We start from the raw sequence: 22,051 nt of genomic DNA, 5'->3' as shown, positions 1-22,051 counted from the left end.
GACAATAATACCAACTAGCACCAGAGTTAACCAGATGGCAAAAAGCAAGCACAAGAACCCTACCAACAGAAACCAAGGCCACATTGCAACATCAGAACCCAGTTCTCCCACCACAGCAAGTCCTGGATACCCCCAACACACCAGAAAAGCAAGAGTTGAATTTAAAACCTTATCTCATGATACTAATAGAGATAAAGACTTAAATAACTCCCTTAAAGAAATATAGGAGAACATCGGTCAACAGGCAAAAGCCCTTAAAGAGGAAACACAAAAATCCCTTAAAGAAATACAGGAGATCATAGGTCAACAGGCAGAAGCCCTTAAAGAAGAAACACAAAAATCCCTTAAAGAATTACAGAAAAACAAACAATCAAGTGAAGGAACTGAACAAAACCATCCAGATCTAAAAGTGGAGATAGAAACAATAAAGAAATCACAAACTGAGACATCTCTGGAGATAGAAAACCTTGGAAAGAATTCAGTAGTCATAGATGCAAGCATCAACAACAGAATACAAGAGATAGAAGAAAGAACCTCAGGTACTGAAGATACCATAGAAAACATTGACTCAACAGTCAAAGAAAATGCACAATGCAAAAAGCTGTTAACCCAAAACATCCAGGAACTCCAGGACACATTAAGAAGACCAAACCTAAGGATTACAGATATAGATGAGAGTGAGGATTTACATCTTAAAGGCCCAGTAAATATCTTCAACAAAATTGTAGAAGAAAACTTCCCTAACCTAGAGAAAGAGATGCCCATGAGCATAGAAGAAGCCTTCAGAACTCCAGACTGGACCAGAACAGAAAGTCCTCCAGGCACATAATAATCAAAACACCAAATTTACTAAACAAAGAATATTAAAAGCAGTAAGGGGAAAAAGGGCAAGTTACTTATAAAGGCAGACCTATCAGAATCACACCAGACTTCTCACCAGAGACAAAGCTAGAAGATCCTGGGCAGACCTCATACAGACCGTAAGAGAACACAAACGCCAGCCCAGGCTACTATACCCAGCAAAACTCTCAATCATCATAGATAGAGAAACCAAGATATTCCATGATAAAACCAAATTCACACAATATCAGTCCACAAATCCAGCCCTACAAATGATAATTGATGGAAAATGCCAACACAAGGAGGGAAACTACACCCTAAAAAAAGCAAGAAAGTAATCTTCCAACAAACCCAAAAGAAGATACCCACACAAACATAAAAATAACATAAAAAATAACAGGAAGCAACAATCACTATTCCCTAGTATCTCTTAACAACAATGGACTCAACTCCCCAATAAAAAGTCATGACCAACAAAATATTTCTTATGCAAATCAATTTTATCAGAAAATGTTTATAATTCCCCCTTTAATTAATTTAGTAATGTTTTATGTCTACCATTTTATCTGCATTATTTTTCATTTTAATATGTCTTTCTATATACTTCCTCTGTTTTATCAGAAATGTTTTCAATATAAATCTTTGATTTTTTCACAAATGTTTCTAATTCCACCTTCAATTAATTTAGAAAGAGTTTTTATATCTACCATTTTATATGTAAAATTTTCCATGAAATAGTCAATTTTAATGTGTTTGTCTATTTATTTCTTGAATTTTACCACAAATATTTTCCATGTAAATCTTCAATGTTTTCTGAATGTTTATAATTCCACCTTCAATCAACTCAGAATTATCATTATGCCTATCATTTTATCTATATAATTTCCATTATAATCTTTAATTTTAACATGTTTTTATATATTTCTTCAATTTTATCAGAAATGTTTTCCATGTAAATCTTCAAGTTTATCAGAAAATGTTCATAATTCTAATTTCAATCAACTTAGGAATACTTTTATACCTACCATTATTATATCTATATAAAATTTTCCATGATAATCTTCAATCCTAACATGTTTTTCTACATTTTTCTACAATTTTATCAGAAATATTTTTCACAAGGCTTGATGCAGCATAGTAGGAGATTACCAGGACAGAGAAGTGGGAGGGGGCTGATTGGGGAACGGGCGGAGGGAAGAGGGCTTATGGAACGTATGGGGAGGAAGGAACTGGGAAAGGGAACATTATGGAATATAAACGAAGAATATAGAAAATTTAAAAAAATATTTTCCACGTAAATCTTCAATTCTATCATAAAATGTTTCTATCCCATATTTCAATTAATTTAGCAATGTTTTACATGTCTACCACTTTACTCTTTAATTTTCCATGAAAATTGTCAATTTTAACGTGTTTATCTGAAATATTTTCCATGTAAATATTTAATTTTATCATAAAGTATTTTTATTTCCCTTTACTTCCCTTTTCAATAACTAAAAAAAAAATTTTAAAAAGTTTTTACCATGAAGAAAATATGTTTGAGGAAGTAAATATGTCTGACATAGTTAAAAAATTTCATATACATGTATCAGAATACCAACTTACCCCCAAGCTTTTGTATTTTTAAACTATATTATTATTTACCTATTTGTTTATAATTCTATTTATCCTTTGAGAATTCTACACATATATACAGTATATATCTATTTTCAATTATCTGTTCCCAATTTCCTCCTTCTAGCTCCTCTTGGTCCCTCCAGCATATTCTCCTCCCAACTTCATGTAGTTAGTTCTCCCTCCCTTTATCTCTTCCTCCTTCCCACCTCCTCTTGATATCCCACTAAGTCTATTAGTTCTGCCCCTATATACGTGTGTGGAGCCATCCACTGGAGCATGTGCAACCAATTAGTGACAACTCCCCCAAAGAAAGGTGAGTCTTCCTCAGCAACCATAAACTATCAATAGCTCCTCAGTTTGAGATGAGGACGCACAAGCTCCTTCCCCATCTTTTATGTAGTTTAACTATAGCTAACAGCAGGACTACTCAAATTATTCTATATAATAAAAAAGTGTGGGTTTGGAGAAATGGCTCATCAGTTAAAATCATATGCTCCTCTTGCAAGAGAATCAGGGTTTAATTCACAGAACCTACATGGCAGCTCATAACTGTCTATTATTCCAGTCCCAGAAGATTCTGTGGCCTCTTCTGCCTCCTTGGAGACCAGGTATGCATGTGGTAAACAGATATTCATGCAGATGTGACACCTATACACATAAAATAAATATTTTTAATAGAAAGGGAAGAAAGGCTCCCAAAATCTTTTTATGAAACCAGTATAATCTGATACAAAGACAAAATAAAAACAAAACAATTACAAACCCATCTCAGTGGTGAACAAACATGCAAAAATTCTCAAATACAAACAAAATTCTGGATCACATCAAAACTTCATAACAAACTTAACTTTATGCCATATGTAAATCATGTGACATGATTTAATATAATTTGTCACATAAATGGACTCAATGGCAGAAATCTCATGATCATCCTGGCAGGTACAGAAAATGTCTTTGACAAAATGACAAAAGTCTTTGTCATCTCTTCATTATGTAAGTCATGTAGAGGCGAGGGATGGAGGGAGCATACCTCAGCACAGCAAAGGCTATCTACAAGCCTACAGTCACCATCACCTCAGCACAGCAAAGGCTGTCTACAAGCCTGCAGTCACCATCACCTCAGCACAGCAAAGGCTGTCTACAAGCCTGCAGTCACCACACATCAGCATGGCAAAGGATGTCTACAAGCCTGCAGGCACCATCACCACACCCCAGCACAGCAAAGGCTGTCTACAAGCCTGCAGTCACCACACCTCAGCACAGCAAAGGCTGTCTACAAGCCTGCAGTCACCATCACCTCAGCACAGCAAAGGCTGTCTACAAGCCTGCAGTCACCACACATCAGCATGGCAAAGGCTGTCTACAAGCCTGCAGTCACCACACCTCAGCACAGCAAAGGCTGTCTACAAGCCTGCAGTCACCACACCTCAGCACAGCAAAGGCTGTCTACAAGCCTGCAGTCACCACACATCAGCATGGCAAAGGCTGTCTACAGGCCTGCAGGCACCATCACCACACCTCAGCACAGCAAAGGCTGTCTACAAGCCTACAGTCACTATCATGCTAAATGGAGCACAACTCAAACATTTCCACTAAGATCAGTAACAAGATAAGAGTATTTACTGTTTCCACTTCTCAATATGTTGCTTGAATAGAAGGGAATAAAATGGGTTTAAAATAGGAAAGTTAAAATATCTCTATTTGGAGATATGATTCTATACATCAGAGACTCTAAGGACTAAACACATACACATAAAAAAAAAAGTAGCAGCATTCAAAATTAACTCAAAAAATCAGTAGTCTTCCTGTGTACCAGTGACAAACATACTGAAAAAATAGGGGTGACAATTCCATTCTACAAAATAAATAAATAAATAAACTACCTTTGAATAAATCTAACCAAAGAAATAAAAGACCTACCTCTACAATGAAAACTTTAAGACACTAAAGAAAGAAATTGAGAAAGACACTAGGAGATGGAAAGAAAGATCCCTATGTTCATAGGTCAGAAGAATTCATCTTGTGGAAAAAGCAACTGACAGATTTATGCTATCCCAATAAAAATTCTAAGGTCGTTCCTCACAAATTTAAAAGCAATCAGAACTTATATAGAAATACAAAAGACCAAGGACAGTCAAAGCAATGTTAAACAAAGAATTCTGCAGGAGTTATCACAGAATCCTGGTTTTAATTATACTACACAGCTGTAGTAATAAAAGCCGGTTGTGGTTTCAATACAAAAACAGGCACATAGATTAATGGAATCAAACAGGACCCAAGTATAATTCCACAAAACTACAGCTACCTGATTTTTTTTTTTACAAAGATACATATTAGAGAAAAGACAGAACTTTCAACAAACACTGTTAGGAAACATGAATTTTAGCATTCAGAAAAGTGAAATTAGATCCTTATCTCTTCCTGTAAAACTTGGCTTTAAATTGATTGAGAACCTCACCATCAGACCTGCTGCTAGAGAAAAAAGTGGGGAATATGCTCATTGTCAATATTTATATATGAGTGAAAAGTAAGTTCTGGAAAAATCAAACTAACAAACAGTCAATCTGGCTGTCAAAAAGACAACTTAAGGTTCTTTCCTGCCCAGGGATATAATGTTGGCTTAGCTAATCAGAACAAATGTATCTGCACTTACATGAAATTCTTTTAAATTCCCCTGTTATATTTCTACTAAGGCTCAGGAGCTACAGAGTATACTCAGAGGAAGGTGATACCTTTGTCTTCTTGCAGCTGATAGAAAGTAAGACAGGCAAAGGCATAGGGGTCCTTGGCAACAGCACTGGTTCCTTCATGTCCAAAACAATGATTGCCTGGTGACATGAATGTCTCTTACTGAAAATAGTGCTTTATCGTTCCATCAGTGAATTACTGTTTTGTGATCACAGAGACCACACACTGGAGGAACAGTCATTTGGAGCAACTTCCCTCTTCACCTTTCATTCGTGGTGGGCTGTGGAAGAGAACCTGCTGGTGCTAGAACAGTGTCATTCCTGTGTGTCAGCTGTCTTGTGATTTGAAAAATAATTCCTGTGTTTGCAGGAATAAGTGGCAGTTGTTAGATGTAGGGAGCCTTTTGTATTGATTGGTTAATAGTGGTAGAAAATGACCACTGTCATAAGGCACAAGAGCTCCTCTTCTGATCACATGACAGTCTCTGAACAGTTTTTCTGTAAGGTATGATTTCAGCTTGTTTCCAGAAACCTAACATATGAAGATAATGTTTTAGCTTCTGCTTATTTCACTGACATTGAAATCTCAAGTCCATTCTTACTCCTGATCTCTCTGTCTGTTCATCTCTCTATAATCAGTCTTTCAACAATTTTACACTAAAGACATTGGTAACTGCTAAAAAAAATGCTAAAATCTTGGGGTTTTCCAATAGAAGTTTTTTTTTTCCATTCACAAAAAATCATATAAAGGTACTATATGGTTGAAAGAAGTCTGTTCTATGGTTGTTTGGGTTTTTATTGGGGGGCACCTGGTCTAATAAACTCTGCCATTTTTAGCACACTGTTCTGGGGCATCTGCTTGATGTCATCTGCTCACAGGATGGAGAAGCAGATAAAGCAGGAGCAGATTTTTCTGAGCCAAATCAAAAGTAATGAATATCATTTCTCTCCACATTTTACTAAGTATAACTCCATCATGTAACTTCCTCTCCTCACTATTTGTTGAATGCAAAGCCACTTCTGAAGAACAAGTCTTGGCTTGGGAGAAAAGTGTAACCTTGTAGGTGATGGCCAGCTCTACACAGTCCTACCTCAGTAGTTCTCCCTAAGTAATTCCCTACATTTGCCTCTATAATATAAAAGCATTCCACAACACTCCATACTGTTTCAACCCATATTAAGATAGGTATGTCACCAACTAGCTATAACTATAGAATCTTGTCACATCTGACCACACAGAATGTCAAGCATCCAGGTCTTGTTTTCTGAAATATTTAGACTTTGTCTGTTGAGTTTGTCATTATAAAAGCTAAGAAAATTAATACACCTACACAAAACTGACCCATATTACAATGATGAGCAAACACCCAATGCCTGAAATATTTAGATTCACTTGTTAGCATATTTCATTTCTACAAATAAAAACTTCAAGTCTAGGTATCTTCCTGGAGTACAAGGAGTACAAAGTGAAAATCTATTAGAAAAACAAATACAGTGCCATTTTAATAATGTATTAAACAGTTAAATAGGGATGAGGCAGAGTAATTCTTACTTTAGAAAGGGTTTTGCTCTGAACTCTTAGGTATAGAAAACTAAGTCATCAAATTTGACAGTAGCTCCTTGTAACTCAGAGTTACAGGGGTGAGTTTGTTTTGTCTTCAGTGATTGTGCATCAGGGGCTCGTGATGCCTGCAAGTGAGAACAGAAAATGACCTGCCTCTCCCACCATCCTATTAAAGCATGTGTACCAAGGAAAAAGAAGAAAAGATAGTGTGGGTGCGGTGGGAGGAACAATCCTCAGATGTGACCTGTGATTGCTTCTCTCCTAAACTATCTAAAATCAAATATAACAGGTATCATGTGGATTATAGCTGTAATCCTAGCACTCAGGAGACTGAGAGTAGAAAATCTCCTTGACCCATAGTCTTCAAAATATTTTTGAACCTATATTAAAGTCTATCTTGATGGCATAATTCTCAGTTAAAGAGAACATATAACTAAAGTAACTAAAATCACACTTAACAGAGCTCATTCTGCTTGATTTCTTAATTCACTGTTTCCCAAAATGCAAATTAAAAATTATTGATATTGGGCTAGAGAAATGGCTTAGCAGTTAGGAGTGCTTACTGCTCTTAAAAAAGGCCCAGGTTTGGTTGTCAGCAGCCATATTAAGCAGCTCATAAAGACCTGTAACTCTAGCCCCAGGGACCTTGACACTGTCTGGCCTCTGTGGGCCACACAGTACACATAAACTCATGTAGGCATACATGCATACACATAAATAAAAACAAATACATCTAAAGTTGTCAATGTAAACGATTAATGATTTTAATTATATTAAAAATTCAGTGTTCTTGCAAGGCAGAAATGTGGATCTCTATGAGTTTAAAGTCAGCTTAGTCTACAAATCAAGTTTCAAGACAGCAAGGGCTACATAGAGAACCCCTGTCTAAAAAAAATGAAAAAGATGCTATACAAATAGATATGTTGTCTTTTATGCTGGGAGGGGGGTCTTTTTCATGTTCCACTAAATGAAGTAACATTACTCCTGTGCTTATAAGTATAGTGATTTTTTGATACTCTAGAAATTGTTATTTTGGGAACTATAATATACAAGTCTAAATAGTTATATGAAAAACATGGCCGGACAGTAGTGACACATGCCTTTAATCCTAGCACTTGGAAGACAGAGGCAGACGGATTTCTCAGTTTAAGGCCGGCTTGGTTTACAGAGTGAGTTCCAGAACAGCCAGGGCTACACAGAGAAACCCTAAAAACAAAAAAAAAAACAAAAAACAAAAAAAATGGTTTCTTTTTTTTAAGATTGTTTGTTTGTTTGTTTGTTTGTTTAAAGTACACTGTTGCTGTTGCTGTCTTCAGACACACCAGAAGAGGGCATCAGATCTCATTACAGATGGTTGTGAGCAACCATGTGGTTGCTGGGATTTGAACTCAGGACCTCTGGAAAAAACATGGTTTCTATTCCAATGGAGATTAGTAGAAAGCCTAAATGAGAACAGGCTTTGAATATTCTTTGAATAAAATGCTGAGGATTTGTTCTAGTTTCATTCTGAAATAGTCAAGAGAACAAAGGGTTTATTTCAGCTTCCAGGTTAGTCCATCATCGAGGGAACTCCGGGAAGGGACTTGAAGGCAGGCCTGCTTGCCATTCCACACAGTATTACACAGTATTACGTCTGACTCCGGAACACACAGCCACGGATGTGCAGCAGGACCTTGGGAAAGCATTTGCCCCTTACTGGCAGGCTTGGAGGCCGGCCTGTCCTCAGCACACTTTCATTATATGGTTCAGGCCACTGGCCTAAGGTGCCCTGCATCAAGACAACTTCAAAAGATGACTTTCATTTGACAGTGATGGAGGTAGAGAGAGCCAGCGGGCAGCTAGAGAAGCAAAAATAAATCTTCCATATTTGAGATGTCTCTGTGGGAGTCATGTACATTGAGGTGAAAGTTGAAACCAGGAGACAAGAGCTACCTAGGAGGAAAAGAAGGCAAAATCATTACATCACTTCAAGAAATGGGCAAAGTACCCGCACATTGTCACAGTTATCAACAGATAGTTGTGGTTTTGTTGTTGTTGTTGGGGTTTTTTTTGTTTTGTTTTTAAGGTTTGTTGATGTTTAGTTTTGATTTTTTTTTTTTGAAACAGGGTTTCTCTGTGTAGCCTGGGCTGTCCTAGAACTCTCTGTGTAAACCAGGCTGATCTTAAACTCCGAGATCTGCCTATCTCTGCCTCCCATGTTTTGGGACTAAAAGCATGAGCTACCACTGCCCAGCCTATTTTTGCTTTAAAGGTAAGTTTTAAATTTTTTGTTAATTTCACTATGGAAACCCAGTGTAGGCATAGCTTCCAAGGAGATAGATTTAATAAGACAACAAATAAGGCCTAATGCCTAATAAGGAAAAAAATAAGAGAAAGAAAAATATCATAGGTTAAGAGAAAAATCACATTACTTCACAACTAAAAAGCTACCAATGATGTTAGAGAACTAGGAGCCAAGAAAAATAACATCTTAGCCGGGCAATGGTGGTGCACGCCTATAATCCCAGCCAGCACTTAGGAGGCAGAGGTAGGCGGATTTCTGAGTTCGAGGTCAACCTGGTCTACAAAGTGAGTTCCAGGACAGCCAGGGCTACACAGAGAAACTCTGTCTTGAAAAAGAAAAAGAAAAAAAAGAAAAAGAAAACATAACATCTTAAATTTGTAATCCTCCTGCCTCAGCTTCTTAAATAGTTGGTAGAATTACAGGTACAGGGCCAACAAGGTCTTTTTTATTATTATTATAAAAATCTGCCATGTTTCTATTAAAAAAGAAATGAATGAAAATGTCACCCTCGTCTCATCTGTATTGTATGCTATCCATATACTCAGTGCCCAATCAATGGTAACAGTAACAAACACTGTTATCTCTAGGTGCAGATGCACACTGGAGAAATTCAAGCACTGTAGTATAAATTAAAAAAAATCACGAGGGCAAAGCCAATTCTGTGTCTTAGCCAAAAATCTCATTGACTGTCCACATAGGCTTTTTGTTACCTTTGTAATACCAGTAGACATGGATTCTCACTCATGACTCTTACTGCCTGAGAAGTAGATCAGGGTTCTGCATCCCAGAGCTGCCGGCACAACTGTACAGTCATGGACAAGTCGCTTAAAAAGTAATACTGACACCAGAAAAGCCCCAGTAACCCTGCTCTTACTCACTGAACGGAGTGTTGAGGCCTCTGCCTCTGTCACATCTCACTTCTCTGCCTCTGCTACACCAGACTGACAACAAAATGGGGCTTTCACTTTCTTTCCTATGAAAGTGCAATGGGCATTTTCTGATGATGGAAGGGTGAAAACCCTATGCTCAGACCTCAAGATGATAATGATCAACACAGATTAAGCCTGTCTGGGCATTCTTCCAGCTAAATCATTTCTTCCCATGTGATTAACCTTGTGTGGTTAAACAAGGTGACCTAGCATCCATGCAGTTTAGAAATTCTGTGAAGACAAATTTGGGATTTCTTTCAAAATCTTACTGAGATGAAGATTCTGGGATGGTTTATATCTATAAAGTGGAAGCTGACCCCCTCATAGTCTCCAGGTTCAAAAAGAGGAGGGGAGAAAGGGAGAGGGAGGAAGACAACCTTGTGTACTCCCTCTCACCTTGTTTTGTTTTTGTTTGCTTGATGTGTTTTATTGTTTGTTGGTTTGTTTTTGAGACAGTCCTGCTGTATATCCCAGGCTAGGCTGTTGCATCACAGGCCCCCATCATGTGATTTTCTTTGTCTAGTGAGGTGCTAGTATTACAGTATATATCATTATGCCCAGATACTGACCTTTTCTTAATTAAAAAAAGAAAAGTCCAAGTTTTTGTTGCTATTTTGTTTGTTGGTTTGTTTGCATTTTATTTGTTTAGGGGTGCACAGGTATATCACAATGCTCATGGGAATGGGAGAACAACTTACAGAAATTGATTCTCTCCTTCTACCAAGTAGATTCTAGGGAAGAAACTCAGCTCATCAGGTATGGTGGAAGATACCTTCCCTGCTGAAACCCTAATGTCTAGTTTTTTGTCCTAAAAACATTGTGCACGTTTTTATAAGAAGTAGGATGTATTAGGTATTATGGAGAATACAGGTGATCTAGATTTTTCTTTCAATAATGTAAATAGAAATACATACACACATGATTCACATACACCACACAAACATGTTGACATGTAAAAGAATGATTGCCTGGGGATATAGCTCAGTTGATAAGTACTTGCCTAGTTGGTAGGAAAGTTTGGGATTGATCCCAAGCATCACATAAACCAGGTATGATAGTACACACCTGTATGCAGGTCTCAGGAGGTAGAGGCAGGATCAGAAGTTCAGGGTTGAGCTGGTGAGATGGCCACAGGGTAAAAGCGTTAGTTGCCAAACCTGATGGATGACCTGAGATTGATCAACAAGACCTACAAGGCAGGAGAGAAGTGACTCCTACATGTTCTCTGGCCTTCACACACATACACATATGCATGCATACATACATACATTTAAAATTAAAAATGGGTTTTGAGGCCTAGGCTACATGAGACCTTGTATCAATAGAAAGAAACAAAGAAAAAAGTGAAGGAAAGAAGGAAATCACTGGACTAGGAGTGTAGCTCAGTGGCAAAGTGTTTAGTCCTAGGTTTGCTTTTTAGCATCACAGATAATTTGGGGGGGCAGATTGACACTTAAATATTATTATTAGGATACTTTTGAGCTATGACAGAACCCAAGATTCCAATGTAAAAGTATTAAACAGCAAAAAAAATAATTGATTTATTTAAAGTAACCCAAACTTAGAGCAGTTTAGATGCTACACAGTCAGGGTTCAGGCTCAATTTTTCTGGAACTTTTTAGCCTAACCCTACTTTTAGCCTTGTCCTCAGGCCAGATGATCACATGATTTGGGCCAAGGAAGCAGTCTGGACACCATGGGCAGATATGACAATATTGAAGGAGTTGGAAAGAGGCCTTTCTCTTTCATAAACAGATTAGGAGTTTGTTACCAGAGACATATGGGAGTGGATGCCATCAGGAAACTCAAGTCTACTGGAAGAGAAAGCATGTAATAGTGTGGTAAATACTGTATCAGACATTATACATGTCTACTGGTGGCATCGAAAAGAAAGTATTCCACTGTATTGGCTAGCAGAGAAGACTTCTAGGAAGAGGCTATCAGTTCATTTTGCAACATGATGAGTTTAGGTACCAAGGGACACTCCAGATGGAGAAAGCTAATAAACAGCTCTAAAACTGAGGCCGTAGGCAGAGAAGTCTAAATAGAAAAAATATATATAAGCCATAGATAGTGGTTCCTGTAAGGACTGATTAACTAGTTCAGTGAGAATAGAGAAGAACGAGTACAAAGTCTGAGGAGTGATGATGAAGAGTTACTGACAAGGACAAACAATAATAATGAAAATTGATTGATGTTGTCTGTAGAAGGAATGGGACTAAGCCAAACTGGAAATGGTGTTTGTAATATCCATACATGTTACCTGCCTAGTAACAAATGTTCTTCCCCAAGATGCTAACTTAATGGTACCTAGTTTTATTGGAGATATGGCTGAACCTGAATAGTCAAGGCAAAACTGAGGCATTAAATTTTCTAAGATGACTCTCTTTCTTTGCAGGAGTGGCCACACATTACTTGCCTTCTGGTTCTCCCGCCAAGAGGGGAAACTAAATCGACAGCAGACTATTGAACTAGGACATCACATCCTCAAAGCACACATCTTTAAGGTAATCCACATATATCTAATATATGTATATGGTAGCAATATATATATATTAGGAACTTTATATTTATATATACATATATCTATATTATATATTATAGTTCAAGAGATTTATAGTCCACATGAAAGCATAGGAGGAAATTATTCTCCTTACTTTTAGCCTACAGTTCACTGTTACTCACTATTACTGTTTCAATTTGTTACTGTGTTTGACAGTTCTAGTCCTGCGTATTCATAGTGTAGCTCAGTAGTACTTGCATAGCATGCAGAAGGCCCTAGGCTCAGTGTCCAACACTGCAAAAATAAAGTCTCATGCAGAAATAGTGGCACACATGTATCCAGCAAGGGAGGATAAAGCTGAGTACTACCAAGACTTTTAAGTCAGCTAGAGTCACATAGCAAGACTCTACCTCACAAGAAGAAAATTCTGTTAGTTCTAAAGCCCTGTGGTCCCTCAGAGTTCTTCCCTGACTCAGAATTGAAAAATCCAAGTATTTTGAACAGTTCTCCAAGAGCCTTACAAGTTCTTCCCAGTATATAAGCACACCACCAGAGAAGTTTGTTCATCACATGAACAGAAATGAAACCCACTGTGACAAATCCTTTATTTGAATCATAACTGTTTTGTCTAACAAAAATGACCTTAGTACTTTCTACAAGTAGAATATAACTAATACAGCACACAAACATCCAGGATCAAGAAGGTAATAAATGTCTGCCACATCCATAGACACTAAGATAATTGTCATTCGGATAGATGGGAAATAACTATCAGTCTTTTAACATACAGTCTGCATGGGATAAGATGCAAAGATGAAAATGATGCTTGCATTGGTATACCATAAAAAAACCACACACAGTAACAGAAAGAATATGAAGTTTTATTTAACCAAGTGTGACTTTAGCACATAAGAGCCTACATTTAAACTGCATACTTCTTTCATGAGCACAGTTTTATCTTACGTTGATGCAGACAGCATGGCTGTCTGAGATAAGAGTGGCTCTGTATGAGATTTAAGCTGTAAACACTCTGGTGTGCAGCATAGAGTGATGACATGTCTGCAAGCTAAAGAATGAGGAGTAGACTCTGGTGTTCCTAGAGCTGCAGCTGACAGGATCCTTTCAGTGCAGAGGCTGTTGAGAGGCTTTAGCTTCTCCCAGACTGAAGTCCTGGGTTTCTGTCAACTGAGGGCCGTGTAGAGTCAAAGGTAGACACGGCCATATCCACTTCCACTGGAAATTCCTCCTCGGTAGCCCAGCTGATACTTATTCCAGTTCGAAATTTCCCTTCCTTGTTTGAGAAAAGGTGAATTTATGTCATTAATGGCCTTTAAAATAAAAGGATAGAAACCTGTAATTCTGGACATTGGGCTGGCTACAGAGCTTTCTAAATTCTCTTGTTTTGACACCTTTTTGAGGTATAACTTTTGTACCACATGAAATTCACCAGTGTTAGGAGAATATGTGTGTGTGTGTGTGTGTGTGTGTGTGTGTGTGTGTGTGTGTGTATTTTAGTGTCCTTGGAGTTGTGTCATTATCACTACCATTAGTGTATTTATTCACGCTAAAAAATGAGCCTCATTCCTATTAAGTCATGTCTCTACATTCTGTCCCATAAATTTGACCTTTAAAAATGGAAATATATAATGTATTCTCTTGCACCTGGCTTCTTTCACTTAACATAATGTCTTCATGGTTTACTAATATTATAGGATAGATCAGTACCTTATTTATTTTATTATAAAATAGTATTCCATTGTATGGATACACAACATTTTATACATATTATTTCATTGAAATAACTGAGATGCTCCAAATACTGTGAATACTATTGCTAAGAAAAATAGCTACTTTAACGTAGCATTTAATACATCTACAACTTAATAACATTAGTACATTTATAACATTAAGGTACAGATTTGTATAGACAGTCTGTATATAGCTAGCTAGCTAGCTATTATCTTACTGTCTCTAACTCTATAGTCCTGGCTGGATGGTCTGGAACTTACTCTATAGCCACACTATACAAGAATTCATAATTTTCCTGCTTCCAAGTATTGAAATTACACACACACACACACCTAGAGGTAGAATTGTGCTGAGCACAATGGTGTAAGGCACAAATTTGGGTGAGGCTAGGTAACATAGTCAGACCACCTCTCAAAAAAATAAAAACAAGAATTGATAGGACTTCTCAGTCATATAGTAACTAGGGTTAACATTTTGAAACATTGTCAATCTGTACCATTTTACAATCCCAACAGTAGTATGTAAGGATTTTAGTTTCCTTACACCAACCTGGAAATAGTGCTCAGTGGTATACACCAGCCCCAGAACCAAAAGAAAAAAGAAAAAGGTCATTTGTCTTCTGTTTCATCTAAAAGTGAATGCAAAGCCAGGTGGTGGTGGCGCACGCCTGTAATCCCAGCACTCTGGGAGGCAAAGGCAGGCGGATTTCTGAGTTTGAGGCCAGCCTGGTCTACAGAGTGAGTTCCAGGACAGCCAGGGCTACACAGAGAAATCCTGTCTCAAAAAAACCAAATCAAAAAAAATCAAAAAAAAAAGTGAATGTAAAATAGTACTTCATTGTGTGGTATGATGTAAGGTTTGGTTTGGTTTTTGAGTCTAATGTGGGTTGGGCTAACTTGGATTTTACTTTGTAGTTGAGGCTGTCCTTTAACTTCTGATCTTCCTGCCTTCACCTCCCACAAGCTGGAATTGCAGACCTGTGCCATTATACCTGGCTTCATTGTGATTTTGATTTGCATACCCTAATGACTTATGATCACCTAGAATTCTCTTATATCCTTGCAGTTGTCATTTAAGTTTGTTTGTTGGGGGGGGGGGGTTTCCCCACTTTTGAGACAGATTTCTGTAACCCAGACCTGCCTCAAAAATCCCCTCTAATAAAGGATAATCGTGAATTCCTTGCCCTCCATCCTCTGCCTCCAGAATTGTGGGCTGTAAGTAAACAACACTGTTCTCAAAGTTAGATTATTTTTTAAAAACTAAAAGAAAGCAAGATGTTTGGAAACTGTGTCCAGAAATATTCTAATCCAGTTTGTAACTCAGGCTTTTTTCTTCAGATTGAGTCTAGTCACTGGGAGGATTTTGAGTATCTTTGCAGTTTCTCCCCTGAATTCTTCCCTTTAAAGTGTTCATTTGGTTAGTCAATCATTAGCATTTCTTATTAGAACAGAAGTATTGGCTAGGAAGAAAACTTGTAACTGGAAGAAAGATCCTTGGAGCAACAAGAGTTCAGATATAATGGTGCTGCACACTTAGAATCCTTGCATTTGGAGTCTACTTGAAAAGACCATGTGCTCAAGGACAGACTGAACTCACTCTCTAATGAAAAGAAGTGAAGGCTACCCTGTCAGTCTTCTCATCTGTAAAAACAGTAACAATAACTCTCAAGGTTTTATAAGGATTACAGGCAAAATATATGTAAAAAAGGTACATGATAAAAATCCAGACTCCCAAGCACTCTAACATGCCCAAGATCATAGGATCACAGGTAAGGAGGACATAACATCTGTCCCAACACCGGGAGTAACTGGGACCAGTGGAATCCAGAGAACCAAGAACCCAGCCCAACCAGTAGCCTGGGTTCCTTCCGGTCTGGTCTGGTGACTTGAGCAGACCTTGGGTGCAAACTCCTGCAGACAGTCCCACAACACCCAGAGTAAGCTCCACTCCCAGGCACTCTAACATGCCCAGAATCACAGGATCACAGGAGCTTGGTCACACCAGGATCTCGGTCCCAGAGGCAGCTTGACTCCTAGCAGCTCGAACACACCCAGGATCTTAGGATCACAGAGACAGCTTGACTCTGAGGAGTTCTGACACAAGTGGGATGACAGGAAGGACAGGCTCCAGGCAGATATAGCCAGGGAAGGTAGCACTAGAGATAACCAGATGGCGGGAGGCAAGAGTAAGAACATAAGCAACAGAAACCAAGGTTTCTTGGCATCATCAGAACCCAATTCTCTCACCATAGCAAGTCCTGGATATACCATCGCACGGGAAAAGCAAGATTCAAATCTAAAATCACTTCTCATGATGATGATAGAGGACCTTAAGAACGTCATAAATAAATAACTCCCTTAAAGAAATACAGGAGAACAGAGGTAAACAAGTAGAACCCCTTAAAGAAGAAACACAAAAATCCCTTAAAGAATTATAGGAAAACACAATCAAACAGACAAAGGAAATGAACAAAACCATCCAGGATCAAAAAATGGAAATAGAAACAATGAAATCACAAAGGGAGACAACGCTGGAGCTAGAAAACCTAGGAAAGAGATCAGGAGTCATAAATGCAAGCATCACCAACAGAATACAAGAGATAGAAAAGAGACCCTGAGGTGCAGAAGATACCTTAGAAAACATTGACACCACAGTCAAAGAAAATGCAAAAATCAAAAAGCTCCTAACCCAAAACATTCAGGAAACCCAGGACACAATAAGTAGAGGAAACCTAAGGATAATAGGTATAGAAGAGAGTGAAAATTCCCAACTCAAAGGGCCAGTAAATATCTTCAACAAAATTATAGAAGAAAACTTTCCTAACCTAAAGAAAGAGATGCCCATGAACATATAAGGAGCCTACAGAACTCCAAATAAACTGAACCAGAAATGTCTCCCTTCATTACATAATAATCCAAACACCAAATGCACTAAACAAAGAAAGAATATTAAAAGCAGCAAGGGAAAAAGCTCAAGTAACATATAAAGGCAGACCTATCAGAATTACACCAGACTTGTCACCAGAGACTATGAAAGCTAGAAGAACCTGGGAAGATGTCATACAGACCCTAAGAGAACACAAATGCCAGCCCAGCCTACTATACCCAGCAAAACTCTCAGTTACCATAGATAGAGAAAACAAAATATTCCATGACAAAACCAAATTTACATAATATCTTTCCACAAATCCAACCCTACAAAGGATAATAGATGGAAAACACCAATGCAAGGAGAGAAACTATACCCTAGAAAAAAGCAAGAAAGTAATCTTTCAGCAAACCCACACAAACATAATTCCACCTCTAACAACAAAAATAACAGGTAGTAACAATCACTTCTCCTTAATATCTCTTAATATGAAAATTAATATTACCAACATATCCTAATTGATTGAAATTCAAAAATATGAGGAATTAGAAATTTGTTAGCTGTCACCCGTGATCTCTCTAATTTGGTAAGTGGAGAAATATGTCCAATATCATACAATCCATATACACTTTCTGCTTGTTTGTATGTGACAGTGTCTTGCTGTATACCACATAATGGTCTTGAAATCATGCTTCTCCTATCTCAGCCTCTCTATTAGTAGGATTGTTTATTTGATATTTTACACTATACTATGGTTTTCAGAACAGCTTACATATTTCAGAATTATTTATTCAGCCAAAAGAAACATAGACAATTTGCAAGGTGGCTTGTAAGAGAACATCAAAGAGTAAGACCAAATGTTTTGCTTGATATTTATAAATTATTGTATCATCTTTGAAGAAGATGACCTTATAAGTTACTCTTTTTCTGAGATTAATGCTTTTCAAAATCATCACAGCCAGTGAACCAGAATCTTACCCTCACCTAATGTCTGTGCCATCCTCCAAGCAGAACCATTGTTCCTTGAAAAAGTTAATAAATGACCTCATGGATAGACCATCTTAATACACACACCATTTCTTATATGAATGTAACCTGTTCCCTATGGGCTGAGAATGATGACAATCACTCAAGTCAAATAGCTTTGACCATAGCAGGAAATCTGTATTCAAATAATTGTGCCTACAAATAATTCATTCCTTGGTGCAGCAGAACTGTCAACTCTTAGCTTAGCTACTATGGAGGTAAAATCCGTTGGTGATGTGAGGGACATCGAAGTACAGCCTGATCACAATAAACTCCAATGTCTAAAAATTGTTTTTATTTTGGGTTTGTACCACAGAAAGAGCCAAAATTTTTATTTTTACTAAAAACAAAACAAACAAAAATACTTTTATCTATTTATGTTCATTTAATAACATGTCCATCATTTTTATGATTGGTAGAAAAATATATATTGTGTTGAATATAATAAGAAAAAAAGAAAAAAGATGGTTAAAAAAGAAATAGAAACATCCTATTATTTTTAAACTACTATGCAGAATTGTTACATCATTAGTAACCATAGTATTTTATGGTTTTTTTAATTCTTTAAAAATTTAATATATGTATATAATGAAATATAAACATACATATACATATATATCCTTCATCTTCCTTCCATCCTTTCTTATAATTTTCTTTTCTTTTTGATAACCCAGTAAGTCTAATTAGCATTGCTCATGAAGGCATGACTGTAGTGTCATCCACTGGAAACTTGCTGATGCCCTCTCCCCCAGCAGCTATAAAGAACACCATTGAGGAGATGGGTGGGATGGGTCTGGGATTATTTTAGAAAAATCTGTTTTTACTATACACGATTATATAAGTTCCTACAATGTTGTATGTATACCATGTGCAGGTAATTCCCTTTGAAGACAAAGGAGGCCATTAGATTCCATGGAACTGATGTTATATGTGGTTATGAGTTATTATTTGGGTGCTGAAAATGAAATCTTGGCCCTCTGCTAAATCAGCATGTACTCTTAAATAAATATCTATCTCATCAAAATAAAATCCAGTATACTAGGTATATATTTAATATAAGGTTTTATGGTCAAAGTTACCAGTATTTTTCCTAAAATTAGACTTGATAAGCATAAATTTCATATGGAAATATCACCCATCATCACATCTTACAGTAGTTCACAAACTTTTTTAAAGAAATACCTATATGTGACTTTGTAGTCTACTGTCTCTCACTACAACTCTATCACTGTAGCTGGAAAACAGTAAGACATTACAGAAATAAATGGGTATAGCTATAGTCCAATAAAACCTGATTTGTGGGCCTTGGTTTTCTAGCCCACACATCCTTTCTGTTGACCAGGCTCTCTTCGTTCCACTTAGCCCGGCTCTGTGTGATGGTGATATTGGTGGTAATGTCAGACAGCTGTGTATATACATAGGTTGCTAAACTTTACAAATTACTAAACTTCCAAGAAAAACACTAGCTCAGCCCCAAAGTTAGATTTGAACCATACATAAGAAGCCCTAAGAAGAGATTGCTCTTGCTTATTAATGCTTTCTTGAAATATTAAAAAAAAAAACCCTAAATAATTGAGATATTTTTGGGTACATCCTAGCTGGTAATAAAATCACATTTACCTGTCATCTTTGTTAAGTTTTGCCTGAAACTTTTCTCATATCTCAGAAAAGCAAAGGCTCAACCCCACCAACTAGGATAAATCAAAAGTCTGTAGTCTAAGTAGAGTTGATATTCCAGGTCTAGACTCTGCTTCTGTGTTTTACACTTCCTTCTTGTATGTTTACCCCAACTGATCCAAAGCTGCTCTGTGATCCTTCCACCAGCATCTGGTCTTATCTGATTCCTTTCTCATTCTCCCTTTTCTTTTGTTTTTGTTTTATTGGTTGTTTTTGTTTGAGACAGGATCTCACTCTGTAGCCCTCTCTGTCCTGGAACTCACTAGGTAGACCAGACTACCAGATCTTCCTGCTTCTCCCTCTGAAGTGCTGGGACATCACCTGTCTGCCACCACTCCCAGCCTTTCTAATTCTTTTTTCTCTAGTTCTTATCAAGGTTAAATGATTCACCAACCTGACTTGTAAGTCACTAAAATAATTTAAACCATTAAGTATGAAGTTTTAACTACTCTTTACATCATATTTCAGTTGGAAAAGAGGCAAATGATTCCCAGTTGAAATAATATGAATAACTAAAGCCATAGGAGTATATGGTATTGTCTAGGGTGAGACGAGGGCCAACTATCGAATGGTTTGGAATTAAAGGAAAGAGACAGAAATTAACTGCTTTGTCTATTGTAGTTGCTACTTTTCCAACTGAGAATTCAAAAGTAAAATCCAGAATCAGGTATTGTGAACTGTTTAGTAATCTTGGTTATAATAGACAGAACATGGACCTTAGGGTTTTAAAAAAAAAAGCGTCTTTTAATTGCAGCTGCCAGAGTTTTGTGACTTTGAGCAGTTTACTTAGTCATCTTTAGGTTGTTTCCTCTGATGTACATAGTATTGAGTTCTATCTCACAGGGGCTGTTGTGAAAAGATTAAGCTGAAGGATCTAATACATAAAACTGCCGTAACTACAGAACTTGACACATATTAGATCCTGAATAAATGTTAAATTCCCTTTCTTTTTTCCTCACCTACAATTTATCAGCTGGGGGGGGGTGGTTAGAGCTTAAATGCTAATAGACTCAATTGATATTACTTTCTGGTGGTTTTTCTAAGTTGTTCATGTACTATATCATTCTTCAGAGGTCTTAGTGAAACCCATACATGCTCTAAATCAAGAAGCTGAGCCCAGATGGAGAGTTGGGGCTGTTTCCTGGTTTTCTAGGCTCTTCAGCAAAGATGAACCTCACAGCCTAACTCAAAGCCTGACTGAGTAGCTTTTGAAATCCTTTCAAAACAAACTATAAATATTTGATCTCATGTGTCAAAATAAGCAATCATAACTTACTGATAGACTTGCTTCAGGATTTTTATGTGTTTGCATATTAACTAATTAGTCTAATAAACTTGAAAATTGAATTCCTGTTATTAACACAAATTAGAAGTTCTAAAATAGTAGTGTTAGAAGCTCTCCTCTACCCTTCATCCTTTCAGTGTAACCAGTTCTTGGGGGCCAGATGATGACTCTAGTGGAAAGATTCAGAACAGAGCTCCACAAGGTGATAAACAGTACAGGTGATTTGGGAATTAAGTAGCCATTTTTAAATAATAGAAGAGATTGAAAGGGACAGTAATTCTCTTGTAGTGCTTGGGCTTTAAACTAGATTCTCCCCAAGGTTGTGTTTCTGAGATCCCACTGGTCTGTTTTGCCAGGGTTTGACCGAGCTCTATGGTTGACCCTCTTGTCCATCACCTGTAACCAGGATAGGAGGACACAAGAGGCTGGGGGAAGTGCTCAGCATTCTTCTCCTCATTTTGTCAGGCTGTATGTTCATGTTGAGAATATTTAAACACAGGCAGTCACTTTGACAGTCATGTCATTACAGGCACTTTTCTTTAATCCATGTCAGGGCTATGACCAATAGAGTACTTGCCTAGCATGCACAAAGCCCTGTTTGGTGCAGCACATAAAGAACCAAATACAAGGATTGTATTCCTGATGAGTGCTAAAAACAGGAGGATCAGAAGTTAAAGGTTATTCCTGCTACACAGTTTTGGCCAACATGGAAAACTTGAATGAGACCCTGTCTCAAAAAAAAATCCACTTATAAGACATTGCAGACACCTGGCAGTGGTGGTATATGCCTTTAATCACAGCACTTGGAAGATACAGAGGCAGATGGATCTCTGAATTTGAGGCTAACCTGATCTACAGAGTGAGTTTCAGGACAGCCAAGCTACACAGAAACTGTCTCGAAAAACAAACAGAAAAAAAAAGATATTGCAGAAAAGGTGATGGAAAGATTACAAGAGCCAGAGGGTGCCTGCTGCTAGATCATGTCTTTTAAACATGACAGTGGTTCTGAACCCATGGAGTCT

General features: G+C 37.5%; 1 protein-coding gene across 3 annotated transcripts in view; it reads left to right on the top strand.

Annotated features, from left to right (window-relative positions):
- Window positions 1–22,051, top strand: part of Tanc2 (tetratricopeptide repeat, ankyrin repeat and coiled-coil containing 2) — a 347,779-nt gene that overhangs the window by 295,692 nt on the left and 30,036 nt on the right. For all 3 annotated transcript variants that reach the window (XM_052195688.1, XM_052195690.1, XM_052195689.1), the window contains one exon: window positions 12,320–12,428. In XM_052195688.1, the coding sequence (XP_052051648.1) occupies window positions 12,320–12,428 (109 nt within the window). The remainder of the gene's footprint in view (window positions 1–12,319; window positions 12,429–22,051) is intronic.

The sequence above is a fragment of the Apodemus sylvaticus genome, chromosome 10 (assembly GCF_947179515.1).
Source record: "Apodemus sylvaticus chromosome 10, mApoSyl1.1, whole genome shotgun sequence".
In the NCBI taxonomy this organism is placed as follows: Eukaryota; Metazoa; Chordata; class Mammalia; order Rodentia; family Muridae; genus Apodemus; species Apodemus sylvaticus.
This window is presented reverse-complemented; position numbering and strand designations above follow the sequence as displayed.